Here is a 14,884-nt window from a genome sequence, read left to right as displayed (position 1 = left end):
GAAAGGAGGAAAACAAAAGAAAACACGGATGTCTACTCGCTAAAATGGCCATAGCTTTCTTGGTTGTGTTCTTTTCTTGTTTTTTATTTCTTAAAAACAAAATATTTACAACACATAGCTAACTTGTGAAAATCGCTACTTCAATACCTTTTTTTTGTATTGCAGGTACCATTCCGGATGAATTTTCACTAACGATACTTCTAAGAAAATTAATTGTCATCAGTGAGCAACCTTCTTCCCTGTGCACAAAGAAGCTTGTTCAGCGCGATGTGGGAACTGTGAGAAGGGCGCCCACTACGTGACCCCATTTGACTGTCCTTGTCTGCTTCTAAAAGTCGATGAAACTCGTCGCGCCTGTGAGCTGTGTTTAGCTTTTGCCACCATAGCCTTGTCAGAGTGAATTCGTTTCTTTTTCGCCAATTCTCGAAGTAAACAAGTTTCGCCGGGGGCTCCTTTCAGCGCGGCAGGCGCCGGAGATACGGTCAACTATAGCGCGCCGTGGCAGGGAGGCTGTTATAGACTGTTTGCGATGCGGGGAAGTCGGGGTTGCAGAGAAGGCGGCCGTGGTCGGGAGGCCCCCTACCTTGTTCCGGCAGGCACGAAACGGAGATTGATTTCATTTTTCAGCGGCATCGGGCTCCTATCGCACGGCGCGCCTACTCGACGGCTGAAAAGATGAAACCGCGCAGGGCTACACCTCTGCCGCTCCGAAGCGATGCTATTCAGTTTATAGCTGAGGCTGCGTGCAGGGATCGATGTGGGCCGCGGCAATCTCCACAAAGGCGCCATAAATTCAATCTCTTTGATCCATCGTTCGTTACAGCCCCCCATACCGAACCTATATGCCCCTTCTTCCCTTGGCTTCCACAAACCTCGGCCATTCTTGATTTACTGGCCCCGCTGGGCAGGGGATGCGCCGCCGCCGGGTCGACTGCAGAGGCCGCAGAGATCGCGGTATCCCTCGGGCAGCGAACGTGTCTCCGGCGCCGGCTGTTCTTGCTGGAGTGCACCTCCGTATAGTCTCTCGTATGATCTGCCTTTTTCCCAGTCTCCGCTTAATGGAAGCGTCGACTACTCGTAGGTCAACTGGATCAGACCCCGCCAGCCGCGATTTGCTGGCAGGTTTAGCTCACTACAGCTGAATATAGTGAAAGGCAAGAACGGAAAGGTTGGGAGGAAGGACATTGCCACGAAAATAGCTTATTCCACCTATGTGTAGAAGCTGCCAATATATTGGAAGAAGCTCAGCTAGCGAGGCGTTCATGAATTTTCAAACCATCACAACTTCTAAAGCGGCACTTGATATTTTTTTTGCAGCCCTTAACAAGCTCTGCGCTAAAGCCTATACGTGGTGTGCTGCTAAGGCTGGTAATGACGTGTTGCTAGTCGAAAATTCGCGCATGCGCCGTAAAGCATGCATAAGCGCGTTTGTACGCTCTAACGGATGTGTATGCGCAACTGCGTCATATGTTTCCCTATTTTGTGCATAAGATATACGAAAGATAAACTAATCAAATTTTCACGCATGTCAACTTTTGAGATACACTGTGACAAATAAAGCGAACTGAACACAGAATTCATACAGCTCAACTGTAACTGTGCGCTGACCGCTGCAAAGTGTCTTGGAGGTAAGATTAACCTCCCTGTCGTGTTCATTGACGACTGGATCATGTTCTAGCTCAAAACTCGATCAATATTCCCTAGGGCGTTGACATTCAGGCGCAACGGCTCACCACACAATGCATCAACCAACGAGTGACATGCGGAGCTTGTTTTTCCAGCTCCCGCGAAAATGTCCGAGCTCGCACTACGGCTTCATGCTGAAAATAAAAGCATATTACGATGAATGTCACTATAGAAAAGCTAGTTGAGTGCGCCATCCAGAACGTGAGACGAGAGCTGTGATGCTGTGGCTGAACGAAACAAAATTTGGTTGAAAAAAAACAAAAAGATGAATATTCCCAAAACTTATTCTTCGTAAGAGCTTTTTGCCATTGGCCACCCGCTTTCTTTAACGATATGTCCGCGTAATAGTATTCTGGAACATTCTTTTACGACAAATTTTATCGTAAAAGCTTTCTATAAATATGGGTATAATAATAATAATAATAATAATAATAATAATAATTAGGTTTTACGTGCCAAAAATGTGATGTGATTATAAGGGCCGCCATAGAAGTATAGAGAAGGGCTCCGGAAATTTTCCCGTACACTGACACCGCCCAGTACAGGGGCGGTGTCATATTCTGTAAAAAAAAATAGTAAACAATTAGCATGTGCATGTATCCACTAGTTCTGAGCGCATTTCGATACCCTCGCAGCACTTCTTCGCTGGCCAGCAGTGGTAAAGCAAGTAAATAGTGCCGCCATTATTTGGGGAGACTTTTTTAGTGTTTTTGACGGGATAACTGCTGAGCCACCTATGTTACCAGATGTTCTGTGGATGCTTGGGGCCTTGCAGAATGAAGCCAAACTAAATCTTTCCTTATTATTTCGGAAATACAGTTTTGTAACGCATGATGACACACATACTATATGCAAATAGGGTGCAAGATGCCGAATAGTAAACATCGGTTGTTCCTGTAAACTTTATGACTGCTAACAAATAAAATGTATGCAAATAGGCGTATAAACAGCTGCTGAGCTACAGCTAGAGTATATGTCACGTATAGAAAAAAAGCCCTCGCATTCTTTGTGTGCGTGTGTGCACGTCTTTACTTATTTGTTTACTTATTTATTTATTTATTTATTTTTACAATCATGTCGTTTATATATATTAGAAAGAGTAAAGACCCCTTCTTTCATGTCTTCATGCTTCTCTGCCCATTGTTGTGATATGTAGTGACTATGGTAATTACTATATGTAATTAGTAATTGCTAACTAAAGTAGTGGGTTAATTTTATGCCGCTTTTATTTTTAACTGTGAATTTGTTTAGCAAATCATTTCATCTCCCACGAACGAATAAATGGGCCGGATAAGGGCCACAGGAATAGGGGAGCCCCCCTACCGGGTAAAAACGAAATCAAATTTTTTCGTGAGGAGAGACTCCGTCGGCTGCCACGCCATGGTGGTCTAGTGGTTAAGGTACTCGGCTGCTAACGCAGGTAGCGGGATCGAATCCCGGCTGCGGCGGCTGCATTTTTGATGGAGGCGAAAATGGTAATTAAAGAACCCCAAGTGGTCGAAATTTCCAGAGCCCTCCACTACATCTGTCATAATCATATGGTGGTTTTGGGACATTAAACCCCACACATCAATCATCAATAGGGCTCCACAGGTCGTGTAAAAAAACTATCGTCATCGTGATCGTAATAACTCAGCCACCGGCACGTGCTCTCTTCATCCTCTGCTTTACATTCTGCTTGGCTCTCAGAACGAGTGCGCCAATTTGCCCGGCGTGGGGTGCAATAACTAGGAAGGCGGAGAGAATAAGTACAAAGAGAGAGAGAGAGATAAAATACACAAATAGAGAGAACTTGAGGGTAATAAGGACACCAAAATACACGAAGGTATAGAAAGAAAAGACGGAGGGAGAAAGAAATAGAACCAGACACAAATTATAGAAATAGAAAAAACTGAGCGAGACAGAAAAGAGAAAAACAGAGAAACAAACAAATAGAAAGGAACAGGGATAAAAAACAGAAAAAGCAACCGAAAGAAATTGTGAGAGAAAAAAATCGCAGCATATTCACGGAGCGAATGATGATGACTGGGGTGAAGCTTCGGAGAGCTTTTTTGGTAAACCCTGAATCGTCAGTCTGTCTGTCTGTCCATCCATCCATCTGTCCGTCCATCCGTCCGTCTGTCTGTCTGTCTGTCTGTCCGTCCGTCCGTCCGTCCGTCTGTCCGTCCGTCCGTCTGTCTGTCTGTCTGTCTGTCTGTCTGTCCATCTGTCCGTCCGCACTTGCTGAGTGAGTCATCGAAGTAGGCGCTCACGTACCACCAGCCAAGAGGGACGGACCCATGGCTTTAAGAGCTTTGCCCCTAAAAAAAGAGAAATGGAGAAGTCTGTCCAGCACTCCTCTTCAATCAGTTCTGGCACCATCATTGCGAAGCTGCCTTAATTTTTTAAAATCAATCTTATACACAGTTTTGTGAGGGAATGAACTTCATGCGGCAATGATCACGGCACATGTAAAGTGTGCCGTGATCACGGCACAAAGTGGGCGTAAAGCTCATGTTGCGTTATTGTTGTCTGCCTGCGTTATTAACCTGACTAGCAACCTAATGACCACACTAACAACTGAGTGAACGCTTGACTTAGGACTATAGCTAAATATGTAGTGAATTTCAATAACGTGTATCTAGCCTGTGGATGCCAAGAGATGCGCAGTACGTAGCAGGAAATTGCTGCAATGTATCCACCTTCACTTGCTTTTCTTCGCAGTAGTGTTTTCTATGACTACTAAACGACTATCATGTTACTAGTTTCCCTATCCTGCGCTCAAAAATAGAGTAAAGGAAACTGCAAGTACGCGCACTTGGTTGCGAATGGTGCACCTTGTGTGCGTGAGTCATAGTTTTCTGAAAAGCGCATTATTGAAACCTATCATTGCCGTCCCATTCGGCAAACTGGAGCTTGTGCTACCTCGAGGTATTGTCAAAAACATATACCAGGCTCAACAGCAGTCTTCCAGTGGCTATCTCGTGAACATGTCTTTTTTTTATTTCCCACAGGTTTTGGTGACTACTGTTTGTCTGTACATGTAAAAAACTCCAAGAAAAAGTTCTTGTCATCAAATTTCATTGCGTGGGTGTTTCTGCAGCAACAAGAAAGTGACAATAATAACTCTTGGTGTTGAACGTCCCAAAACTAACATATTGATATGAGAGACTTTGTAATAGAGGACTCAGGAAAGTTCGACCAGCTTGAGTTCTTTAACGTGCACCTAAATCTAAGTACGCGGGCCTCAAGCATTTTCGCCTCCATTGAAAATGCGACCAGAATTTGTTCTCGCGGCCTGTGGGTCAGCAGTCTCGTAGCTTAACCATGAGATCACCATTACGGGTAACAAGGAAGCGAGAACAAAGCACTAAAATTGAGCTTAAAAAGACATTTATTGGGGTAAAGGCAGTGAGTCGACAAAAGGCTGACAATCTCTCCAAAGAGAAATCGCCACCAATTTCATTCCGTATGAGCTTCGCCGCACAAACTGTACCTTCATCAAACGGCACTGACTCAATGAAGTAAAGAGTGACCAAGCTCGCTGGTGGGTCATGATGCAAATGCACAGCATGCATAACAATGCTGCCATGCTTTGTGTTCATGGCAGTGCTATTTCTCTGGCTGAGAAATAGTATATAGTGGCGGTGCTCGCGGCTTCTGTCCTGAACGATGTGGGTTCAATCCCGGCCGTGGCGCACTGCGCACGAGATTCTATATAGCCTTCATCAAAATGCTTAAGGTCTGTGTACTCTGCGTTATCAGCGCGCGTTAAAGAAAGCTGTGGAACGAAGCGAAAAAAATAGCACGTAACACCAGTGAAAGAGGCAGACGAAGCGCTGAACATACAACCAAGGTTTATTTCATACATGGGGGTAGATATAGCCCACGGAACTTGAAAAGGAGGAAGAGGAGTGACATGGAAGAGTAAATTTTGTTACATTTGTATGCGCCTGAAAGAAAGTGTGATTACGCAATCATTCGCCTGTCAAATACGCCGATTTCCTGGTGAGGAGCGTTATCGAAGGGGCACTGACACACATATCACCTTTCTTGTTAATGCAGAACGCTTCATAAATCTCACGTGCTCGTTGATCTCTGTAGCGTCGAAGTATCTTGCACTGATCAAACAATGCACGACATCCGCAAACGGAGCTATGCGCAGCCAAGTGGCTGCCAACAGAACCGCGCGTTAGATTGCGGTGTTCCCTGAGGCGGTCATTTATACAGCGGCCAGATTGCCCGATGTAACAGCGGCTGCATGAGACGAGAATTTCATAAACGGCCGCAGAAACAACATTCAACAAACTTGATTGCGTGTTTTTTTATATGTTCCTCTATCTAACGCGGGGTTCTATTGGCAGCCACATAGCTGCGCATAGCTCCGTTTGCGGATGTCATGCATTCTTTTAATTAATGCGAGATGCTTCGACGCTACAGAGATCGACGAGCACGTGAGATTTATGCGACGTTCTGCAACAACAATAAAGGTGATATGTGTGTCAGCGCACCTTCCATAACGCTCCTCACCAGGGAATTTGCGTATTTGACAAGTGAATGATTGCGTAATCACAGTTTTTTTTTCAGACGCACACAAACATAACAAAATTTACTCTTCTATGTCTCTCCTCTCCTTCCTTTTCAAGTTCCGTGTGCTATGTATACCCCCATGTGTGAAATAAACCTTGGTTGTGAGTTCGGTGTTTCGTCCGTCTGTCACTGCCCTATGTTACGCGCTGTTTTTATCGCCTCGTTGATCATATACCAAGCGGCTCAAATAAACACTGTAGTAAAACCCATGGAAATTATTCGGGGCACTTCATTACGGCGCCTCTCAGATATAGCATGCGTGTCTTTGGGACGCCAAACCCCATAAACCCGCCAATTCACCTACGTTGGCTATAACAAGCTAACATCGCCTATAGCAACAAGACAACCGCCACCCAATATGCATAACCTAGCTTTAATATTTTCCGTGCATACTAGTTTCCACAACAATTTATGTGCTGATAAAAATGTCCGTGATTTCGCACATTCTTTCCAGTTCGCGTAAAAACGAAGACAGCCGATGCCGCCAAGGCTCAGCGTAAAAGTAATCTTTCATTTCAAGCTACCAAAAAGAACGAGAAGTTTAGTATGAAGTTACTTCATCATCGGGCGTGGTATATTTCGGTCGAACTGGCAGGCTGTTCAAATGAGGCATTATAAGGCCAGGGTTCACAGAACAAAAATGAAACTTGCCCACTTCTGCCATTATGCTATTGCGTCCCGAAGTTCGACGAAATACGCGGACTGTTCATATCTGCTGATCGGCTCACGAGAATGATTGCAATGGCGTGATAAATTAAATGGACGCGAAGAGAGGCGCCAACTTTTCCACCGATTTCTCTGCAGGAAATTTGGCATTTCTTTTCGTGGGCGCGCCACGAATTCTGCGAAGATTGAACTGTTCTGTTTTGTTTCACTTATTTTATTGTCCTTCGTGTTGTTTTTTACATCTCATGTGCACGAACATATTATGTTTCAAGACAAAACTAAGCTTTCGGTTATTACTGTGTTTGTGTTCATCGTCACTTTCTTGTTCATCTTGTGATTCTCACGGCATTCCATGCAAGTTATGCACAGCGGGGGAAAAAAGGCAAATAAGAGGTAACTGCTTCGTTTCATTACTTTTTTTTCTAGCTGCTGCTAATAGCATAAAAGCTTTCTAGTGAAATGCGTGAAATAATAGCGGATGGTATTTACCAAACGCCGGACTCATCTGACAAAAACGTTTCTGGCCGTTTTACGGGCCAAAACCACGCCGTCTTGGCATGCCGTCTTGTGGAGAGCTCCAGAATGTTCTATCGCATGGGGCTCTTTACGTGCATTTAAATCTATACACACGGACTTCTAGCATATTGCCTCTATTGAAATGGAACCACTGCGGCAGCAACCGAACACCGCATCGCTCTGCCACCGCGGCGGCTGGCCTAATCAGAACTTTGTTGCCCTCTGCAATGGCAAGGTTAATTAGATTGATTTGATTGGTTTGTGGGGTTTAACGTCCCAAAACCACCATTTGATTATGAGAGACGCCGTAGTGGAGGGCTCCGGAAATTTTGACCACCTGGGGTTTTTTAACGTGCACCCAAATCTGAGTACACGGGCCTACAACATTTCCGCCTCCATCGGAAATGCAGCCGCCACAGCCGGGATTTGATCCTGTGACCTGCGGGTCAGCAGCCGAGTACCTTAGCCACTAGACCACCGTGGCGGGGCGGCAATGTTAATTAGAGCCATATTGTTTACAACCTACGCTTCTTTGATGATGCTGACTTAGCAGTTGCGTGTCAATTTTCGTATCTCATAATAGGTGTAGGCGATTCAGAGTTGACGAATATTGCCCATTGTTCTTTATTTGTTCGAGGCACCGCTTACGCGCTTACTGTTTCTGCGTGTAAACCCTCAAAATCTACGACTATAAAAAACAATCCGTTGCTTTTGTTTCATTCCGTCAAGAAAGAAAAATAAAAAGTTATGCTTAAAACTTGATGCTATAGTTGCTGATCTTGAAGCGTGTAATGACGTCGTGTATATTCGGACTCATTTGGTGACCGCACTAACAAAAAATTGCGCGTTTTACGAGAATGTTCTGGCTTTAATACATGTTACCAGCTTTAGCAAAATAAGCTGTTCACAAAATACGGTTGCTTAGCTGACTGCTTGAGCTTGACGTAACGTTATCGTCTCTATCAGCGCGCTGCTGAGAGCCTTGCAGCAAATATGTGACACTGGGTCACCAGCCTTACGTGTTAGTAATGTGGTAAGTTCTTTGTGTCGATACAACTGTACTACGCCGACTGTGGTTTGGTGTCACACCCACAGCCTCTTTCCTCATCGCAAGAAAACGCTACGCTAGTGACCACTGCGGCTGTGAGAAACTTTCGAAGGCGTTATATGCCGCTTCGCTCGCTACAGCACACATAGGCAGTTCCTCACGACTGAATGCGGCCCGTCTTGACGACCGGCCACATTGGGAGCTGATGATCCCATGATTCTGACCAAAACTGTCATCACGCCAGAAGTTGGTCAACTATTGATTTTTTTTTTTTTTTGCTTTCGATTGGAATGTTAAAGGAACTAATTCTACCAGACGCTTCTCATCTCTGTCATTTTCCTTCCCTGGGTTGCTTCGCTTTTCCTCTTCTCTTTCTTTCTCTTTTTTTCCCGATTGACACCCCTGCGTAGAGTAGCAAACCATAAACCTATATTTTGGTTAACCTCCTAGCTCAGGTCGTTCTTGAAGCAAAAAGAAGAGGCTGTCTTCAGCCCCCTTTGCGACAGCGTGGCTCAGCGGCAGCTGCCTTTTCAATCGCATTTATTTAATCTATCTCTTTCTCTTTCACATTGTCATTGTTTTTTTTTCTTAAACTTTTTTTGCACAGCTGAATGCCACATAAGAAGCTGCAAGGCTGTGTCGGTACATAACTGAGAGATATATTTAGGACAGTGATTACGAGAGTACAACTGTTCTTATGATACCCACATAGAGCTGACGTCGGCGCAAAACAGCGTCGGCGTATCTTTATGTGAGAGGGTCTCTATGATACTTCGAAGAAAAATGATAAACAAAGTGGAGCTCAGTACATAATACGTCGTGGGATGTAATGTCATGGCGTGACCACGCATCCCACTTGCCAATAACACAATCATCAATAAGGGCGTTATAGAGCGTGTAATTTTAGACACATCTTTCCGAATAACTTGATAACTGAGACAGCAAACGCAATATCTACATCAGAAGGAAGAAAAATATAAAACGAGGCGATATAGCGTCTTAAACTTTCGCTTTTTAGTGTCTTCTACAAAAGCAATCACTTTAAGAACGTTTCTTCGGCATTTCGTGAATTCCGACATCTGAGTACGGTAGACGTTTCTCTTCAAGCTCTGCAAAACCTTCGCATTCATTACTTTTCCTGCACAATTTATAATTAGCGGGGTAGTTTTAAAGCAGCCGATTCACTAGGGAATTCACCAGGATTCAAGGTTAAAATCTCATGAGCGAATAATAATTTAATTGTACTGCGGCGCCACAGGGGATTACGAAGGATTACCTTCCCTTGAGGCAGCCTAATCTTTTTTTTTTTTTTTGCCCTCGGTACACAGACAGAAGTGCTTCTTTGTTCCACTGCTCGCTTTTTTATGAGAAATCATGCACGCCACCGGATGATCGCATGTCGATTGACAGGGGCGATTTTTCATAGCTTCGTACACTTCCATGCACACATAAATGCGTTGCATACGCGCTCGTTCATCATTGACTCACTTATGTCGAATTTAATTCTGGTTCTATCCTTCTCTATAGCCCTTAGGTCACGTTTATTTAGTATTTCAAGCGCACAGTACGAGCAAAACGGCTTAAAATACCTGCGTAAATCTTCTGTATTGTGTGCGCTACGTGATGTTTATTCTGATTATTTATATTCACAGTTCAGCGCATCGTTCTTACAAGTCGCAGCACGAAGCTCCTTCGGAGCGTCTGCAGGCACGCTTTACTTGGCTAACGGCTGCCGCGATTGCGGCCCATAAACCTTATCGGGGTTTTCTCAAAAGCAAAGTTAAAAAAGAAAGATAAATAAACACGCTTTCAGCGTTGTTTTTTTTTTTTCATCAGAGCTCAACTTTTTGCGTGCATACTCCATGTATATGAAAACACTAGCTTGAGTTTATTTTGAAAGAGTCAGTTAGGGGCCTCTTACGTTTTCTATACTCGGGAACCGCTGCAAGTGCTTCATACATGTTCGCGGTTATGTTTACTGACCGCCGCATGTGCATCGAAGGAAAAGAGCAGGCAGCCTGCATGATCTTCTTTTCTCTGCCTCTCTCTTGTTTTTATCCTCGTGTGCGCGCTGAAGCGTGGGGATCGCGCCCTAACCTAAGCGAATGGACTGTTTACAGCAAGTAGGATGGCCAGATCGTTCGCATGCTCACTGTTTATGCGCACTTTTATGGGCGGCCGGGCGAATACGCGCGCCAGAGCGAAGCTACCACGCCGGGTTTATAGCGATTTGTAGCCGTTGCAGCGAACGCTGGCGTGTACAGCCGCAGCGTATACCAATCCACTGCGTGCATGATCCCCGCGCCATTCTCACGTAGTTCAGCTTACCCGCTGGGCTCCTTCGCAAGGCGGATGGGCGCTACGGGCGCGGCCTGTGCGCGCGTGCAGAACACTCGTGGCCTGTGCAAGGGTATCGAGTTTACGTAAACGAGAAATGCCACCGCTCATGCTTCTCCGCTATCACCACGCTACCATGCAAGATTCGTTATCGCGAAAGAGGGAAGGCGGGGCGAAGCAGAAACACTTCTGCTTAAAATAAGTTTTGCCATTACAGAGTCTGCATGGCGGAAGCAGTTACCATTAAGAAAAACTCCACAAGACGTTCGATAACGAGTAGCTAGCTAGTTATTCACATAAAATAATGAGCCTAAAGCAAAACCGACTTCCCGGACCAGTTATCCGCGGTTTTTATTATATGAGCACGCCTGTTAAAACGAAATGGCGACTTCCTACAGTTCATAACTTCAACTTCTCCACCGTGTTTATATACTTCAATACTTTTTCGCGAAGTTCCAAATTATAATTACTTAAATGTATAATTGTTTCGTAGCATGCGTTTGACTACCTTCAGACACCAATATTTCCTGCCCCACTTACGATTCTCAAGTATACCAGCAGAATAAGTTGCCCCGCCGCGGTGGTCTAGTGGCTTAGGTACTCGACTGCTGATCCGCAGTTCGCGGGATCAAATTCCGGCTGGGCGGCTGCATTTTCGATGGAGGTGCAAATGCTGTAAGCCCGTGGGCTCAAAACTGGGTGCACGTTAAAGAACCTCAGGTTTTCGAAATTTCTGGAGTCCTCCATCATAATCATATGGTGGTTTTGGGACGTTAAACCCTACATATCAATCAATCAATCAATCCGCAGATTAAGTTCCATATTCCTTTCCTGGTGAACCTCCCCACCCTATAGGTATATATTTATATATTTTTTTGACTCGAGGCATGCTCGAACGCAACCGCGTGGTTGTCCGTCTTGAGGCTGTGAAGCTGCCCAACGAAGTAAGATCCAAGATTTTCATACAACTGATACCGCACAATATGCATCCAACCTACAACGCAGCACGAATATGAGCAAAGGGTAACGCTCTGCACGCCAGTGCCCGCTTGGACAAGGAACGAGCCTGCTTCGTAGATGCCGCTTCGTACGCTCAAAAAGAAGCGTTCTCGTCAGTAGTTGTTGACGGCGCCTCCGAAGTAATCAGTTGCGCTACCATCCACACTTCTAGCTCCAGCGTTGCAGAGCAGGTTGCCAATTCTCTTGCATTGCCGGATGGTGTACATGACATAATTTATTCACATTCCAAAGCTGCTGTCATGGCATTTCGAATGTGTATGGTGGCTCCCTGGTTCTTACAGATCCTCAAAAAAGCCAGAGACCTCAAAAAGCATTTATTGGTCTCGTTTCCTGCACACCTTAGACCAATTGAGGGTGTTTCGATCAATCCGAACGAGGAGGCTTTGACTGACCGTGTGCCGGGCAACGCTTCATTTCCTGGGCGATCCGAGCCTCTGTGCGCGTACAACGAGATATACATGCAAGCACCATTATCTCTCAAGAAAAGTACTGCCCCTGCCACTCTTCGCTGTGCAGAGCCCAAGGTGTTACTCTCAGACTGCTCCAAACAAGAGTCTACCCGAGCCCGGCTGCACTGCACACAATATACCCCGAACGGTTTTCAGGCACGGATTGCCCCTTGTGTGGCGGTTATGTGGACTTTGAGCATGTCCTGTGGGGCTGTACCTTTGCCGGTCCACCTTTCCAACAAAAAAATGAACAAGCTGATTTAGGCCCAGGACCTCACTTCTCAAATTCTGGCCGTCCAGAGGGCCCGTGCGAGGGCGGTCAGGTTACACTACACTTTATATAACTGACCGTTTATGTTAATAGTTTTTTTTTCAACACATTGTTCCCATGTCTCCTGCTGCCGCCCTTCACTGTTTTTGTGTTTTTTTACGTAGCCACTTACTGTGTCTCATGCGTGCTTTGTTCCAGTTGAAATATGTGTTTCTTAGTTCCTTTTCGTTCTTTATTTTTTCGTGCCCTACTAATGCTATCTTTTAAAAGCTCAAGCTCAAGTTGCGGATACACTAGAGGTTTTGAGCAGACCCACCAAATTGTATATATATATATATATATATATATATATATATATATATATATATATATATATATATATATATATATATATATATATATATATATATATATATATATATTTATTTATTTATTTATATTTATATATATATAAGGGAATGGAGTGTATACTTAGGGGCTCGTTTTTTCGTGTTTTGACACAATATTAATGAGATCTAACAGACAATAATGCTAAGGAAAGTATAGGGGAAGTTATTAGACCGAATTGTAATGTAAATGCGAAGAAAGAAAAGTGGGTGAAAAGATAACTTGCCGTGAGCAGGAGCCGAAACCGAACCTGCGACCTTCGAATAACGTGTTCCATGCTCTTCCACATAGATACCATGGCGGCTATTCTCCCAGCCACTCTATTGGGTTTATATGTTAATTTAAGTGCGGGAGTGTCTCACGGACAATTTTTTGTCGCGATACATGCTCACGCACAATGTTTTGCTCTCGACCAACGGGGCCGACGGCGGGATTTATGCGACGCGAGCTCTCTAACGCTATCAAGTTAAAAATCACCCAGTGAGCTTGCTTGTTCGCAGGCGGCCGGCTGCCACGTGTGCCACCTCGTGGCCAAGGGGGCGGAGCTGTCACCGCCGCAGCTGCCACCCAAGCCCAAGTTACCAGTTCACCTGAACGGCGAGTGGCTCAGCCTACGCTGCGAAGTGCAGCCGCTGGGACTGTTCCTGGCGCGCCGGCTGCTGTTCCACCCCGGGAACGGTTCGTGGAGCGGCTGGTTTCAATACTACCGAGACCCCAACTGCAAGCAGCGCTGGTTCCTGCTCAGCCGCCAGGGCACCTACGAATTCGCCGGGCCTTCGCAGCGTCTCCGCGGCGCCACCAACGTGAACCTGCACACGCTGTCGGCTCAGATCACGCCTCAGCACCGTGGCATCGTCACCAACCTCAATTCAGCGGCGGACGAAGGCCGCTGCGGTTCCCACTGGTCTCTGCGCCGGACCCAAGATGTAACGGTCACGGGCGGCTGCCGCCTGCTGGGCGTATCGGTGCCCAGCACGGCCTACGAGGTGGTGCACAACGAGGTCGACGTGTACGGCAACGCGCTGCTCTTCCTGGGCCACGCCGACACGGAGGGCGAGATCTCGAGGCCTGACCGGCGCGCCACGGCCTACGAGACTCCGCTCGTACAGTGCCGCGCACTCCCGGAGCCCAGCAACGAGCTGGCTGGCCGGCCACTGGCTCTCGTCTCCGGAGGGGCCACCGTCAAGCCGCCGCTGCTGCTGCTCACGATTGTCTTGCAGATGAGCTCGGCGGCGGCTTTGCAAGACTGACTAGCGGGCGGCCACGCAACCTGAGGGGCAGCGGACGTTTCTCGGGCGCGCGCGCGGCCGGTCCGCCGGCCCGAGTGGCGGCGAGGGAGCCCCCCGAATGAAGCCGTGCTTGGTGAAAGGACCGGAGGTGCAGACGGGTCGAAGGCTTTACCTTCGCATTGAGCACTGATCCAGTACAATGTTCGGAATCGTAGAGCGACTCTCGGCCCCACGACGAGTGCTCGCACCTCCGTGTTCCCGCCTGTTTCCATCGTGTCCCGTCGATGACTAAAATTGACCGCGCCAAAAAATCAAGGCAAACAGCAAATGAGTACAGTCGTCATGTGCTTGGATATCGTTCATGGATGCGAATGCACTGCCACTTGGTGTCCGTACCCTTGTAACCGTCGATTATGCTGTACTGAGGGCTTGGCTCTTGCCAGCTTGGCGCAGACAGGCTCGCGTGGCCTCTCGTAGCCATCCCCTCAGTGCACCCGCCGCTCCAGGAGTGCAGGATGCGCGCGCGCTAACGCTCCTCGCTATAGCAGCACGAGTACGAATCATCCACGTTGGAAAGCTTGGTGCTCAAGTTGCACTCAAGGTACAGACATGCACTAGCGTGAACATGCCATACAATATTCAACATGATTTGCGGCTATACGAGCCGTATTTATGTTGACAATCATGACATATTTTCATAGACTAT

General features: G+C 46.4%; 1 protein-coding gene across 1 annotated transcript in view; it reads left to right on the top strand.

Annotated features, from left to right (window-relative positions):
- Nucleotides 1-14,510, top strand: part of LOC142775719 (protein APCDD1-like) — a 376,459-nt gene extending 361,949 nt beyond the window's left edge. The window contains exon 6 of the mRNA XM_075877527.1: nucleotides 13,450-14,510. Coding sequence (XP_075733642.1) covers nucleotides 13,450-14,199 — 750 coding nt within the window. The 3' untranslated portion in view covers nucleotides 14,200-14,510. The remainder of the gene's footprint in view (nucleotides 1-13,449) is intronic.
- The last annotated feature ends 374 nt before the right edge of the window (nucleotides 14,511-14,884 follow it).

The sequence above is a fragment of the Rhipicephalus microplus genome, chromosome X (genome assembly GCF_043290135.1).
Source record: "Rhipicephalus microplus isolate Deutch F79 chromosome X, USDA_Rmic, whole genome shotgun sequence".
Classification (NCBI taxonomy): Eukaryota; Metazoa; Arthropoda; class Arachnida; order Ixodida; family Ixodidae; genus Rhipicephalus; species Rhipicephalus microplus.
The sequence above is the reverse complement of the archived record's forward strand: the minus strand, read 5'-3'. Positions and strand labels throughout refer to the sequence as shown.